General features: G+C 26.5%; 1 protein-coding gene across 1 annotated transcript in view; it reads left to right on the forward strand.

Moving 5' to 3' along the window:
* Positions 1–1,320: 1,320 nt before the first annotated feature.
* The window catches only part of LOC105461953 (gastric triacylglycerol lipase-like), a 9,111-nt gene continuing 7,818 nt past the window's right edge, over positions 1,321–2,613 (forward strand). Inside the window, exon 1 of the mRNA XM_011708476.1 lies at positions 1,321–1,674. Coding sequence (XP_011706778.1) covers positions 1,468–1,674 — 207 coding nt within the window. The 5' untranslated portion in view covers positions 1,321–1,467. The remainder of the gene's footprint in view (positions 1,675–2,613) is intronic.

Consider the following 2,613-nt stretch of genomic DNA (forward strand, 5'->3'; position numbering starts at 1 on the left):
TTTTTTTACGATTGAGCAAAAGTTTATTAATATATATAGAATATCGTTAACATATTCGAACGATTTGTACAGACATTAAATATCTTCTCATTAATTAAACATACCAATAATTAAATGAAAATATTTTCTAGTAAAAAAAATTAATCGATCTATTAATATCGATCTATTAATTAATTGATCTATTAATATCGAAAGGATGGTGATCAATTAATTTTATAACTAATTATAATTAGTTATAATTTGATTAGATAAATAACGCTGATGAATGATATGTACAGAAATATTAAAATAAAAATCTGTCGAAGTAAAAAAAAGAAATCAAGAATGAAATAAAATATGCGAAAAAATATTTTAAATTTATTTTTACTTAAATAATTTTGAAAATTTAATTAAACATTTTATAAAAAAAAATAAAATTTTTAAAAATAAAGAATATTTTAAAAAAATTTAATTTTTAATATAAAGAATATTCAAAAAGAATTTAAGTTTTCAGTGGTGTTAATTACCGTGTGAAAATCGAAATGGAACATTGGCATTTTTTTCCAATGTTTTATTTCGATTTTGGCAAGTAACTAATTTCACTGAAAACTTAAATTTTCGTCTTTTTCGTTGCTATATCTGTTCGCGTTTCAATGCTACGCGTGGGAAATTGAAGATTATGAATTGGAGATTAGAAGTTAGAAATTAGAATTCAATCAATTAGAACAAAACGGGTTGAAATCAGATTTCGTAAATTTATTCTGACTAAAAAAATTCGGTGGTAGTATTCAAGTTTGAATCTTTTGTGTTAATAAAAGTAAATATTATAGCGACTGCACGATATGTGCAGACCATAAAACAAAAACAATGACGAATTTTCTGTCATTGGGCAGGTAAGCAGGAATCGAAGCGTTTTTAAAGTATGTAAATATCACAATTAAAAGTGATAACAAAAAGCCATGAGCTATTTATAGTTATAGATAACAATAGCGTTTTACGTCAAAATTTCCAAAAATTTTGAAATATTTATTAGACAGAAATATTTAAATAATTTGAAAGTTTGAAACTATTTAAATACAAATTTAAAAATTTGTGTCCACACTCTTCTGATTGTATACAACTAATTTCTCTTTCCAATTAAATATATAATAAATGGGAAAAATCAGCTGCGCGCTTAAAAATAACAAAGCGCAACTAAAACGTTTAGCGCAACGATAGACACGTGTGCTTCATTATTTTGCACTTTAACGTGCGTGATAACAAGTTTTTTTTATCATCAAATGACTAATATTGCTTCTACTTTTTATGATAGATAATTTGTTAGCGTTTCCTAGAACGTGCAGAAAAGTCTATGAGAAAGAATAGAGGAAGAGCTCAGTTGTACGTAGACAGAACGCGTAGTCGCGGTTTTCATTGCCATTGTAATTACATCTTCGCGCCTAATTAAAGGAATTCGCGGTATCCGATTCAATTATACGTCGACTGACAATGCAGCCGTTCATTATTGCGTTCGTCTTGCTCTTCTGCAGCATCGTCGCAACGCCGACCGTAACATTAGACATCTCGCCCGACCTCTCGCTAAACAAGTTAATAAAAATGATAGAAGAGAGCCAGGAGAGGACGGAACTGACGGAACAGCCATACAGCGCCAAATTCAATTTCGTCAATCTTGACACGGTAAGTAAACATATTTTTCTATAAAAATAAATGTCATTATAAACAAACGCTTTGACTTCCTTGCATGGCTTTTATGCTTCTTTTTATTTATAATATTTGATGTTTACTACTAATTTTGTACAGTAGTACTTGAATTTTCTTTCTTCTTTCTACATACAATTAATTTTTAAAATATGATTTAATATTTGATCACTTTAATATTTATTTTTTCTGAAATTATTAAAAACAGATATTTAATTGTAAAATTATGTTAACCATAAATCTACTTCTATTGCAGCTGTTTAATACATATCAAGAAATGTTTAATCTCGTAAAATTTAATTATTTTCGAAAAAATTCTTATCAAATTTTATATTTCACAGCATAAAGATTTGACATTTTGAGATTTATATAGTAATTTTTAGAAATCAAAATAATTACAAGTTTAATTAAATAACATTGATTTAATTTCATTATTTCAAAATTACATGGAAGTTTTATAAAATTAATTTAAAAAATGCTTTATATTTACTACAAAAAACGTTTAAGTAAAATTATTATTTAGAGAATATTATAAATATTCCAATCACATTTTATCCGAGAAACGTTCTTAGGAGAGGTCTTCTGAACGTCTTGAGAACATTCTATAAAAATTTAAGCTATGTGTATGGGTATACAACGTAGCCCCGAAGATTCTGGCCAGAATTTGAGATTTTATAGAAAATTTAATTTTTAATAAAAAGTTTCTTACACATAATGTTTTATAAATATAGGTCGAATAAATCTGGCTGGAACCTTCGAACCCACCTATGCATTTTATATATAATAAAGGAGAGGATAAAACTTTTAGGCGTTTTTGCTACCGCTCGGGGATTGTTTCCTTTCTACATTTTTTATTTATTTTTCATTGTAGAAACCAAAAATTATTATTATAATAATGCCAGACTTAAGGAAAAATTTATACATTAAAATAAAATG

Source organism: Wasmannia auropunctata, unplaced genomic scaffold (genome assembly GCF_000956235.1).
Source record: "Wasmannia auropunctata unplaced genomic scaffold, wasmannia.A_1.0 LD274190.1, whole genome shotgun sequence".
In the NCBI taxonomy this organism is placed as follows: Eukaryota; Metazoa; Arthropoda; class Insecta; order Hymenoptera; family Formicidae; genus Wasmannia; species Wasmannia auropunctata.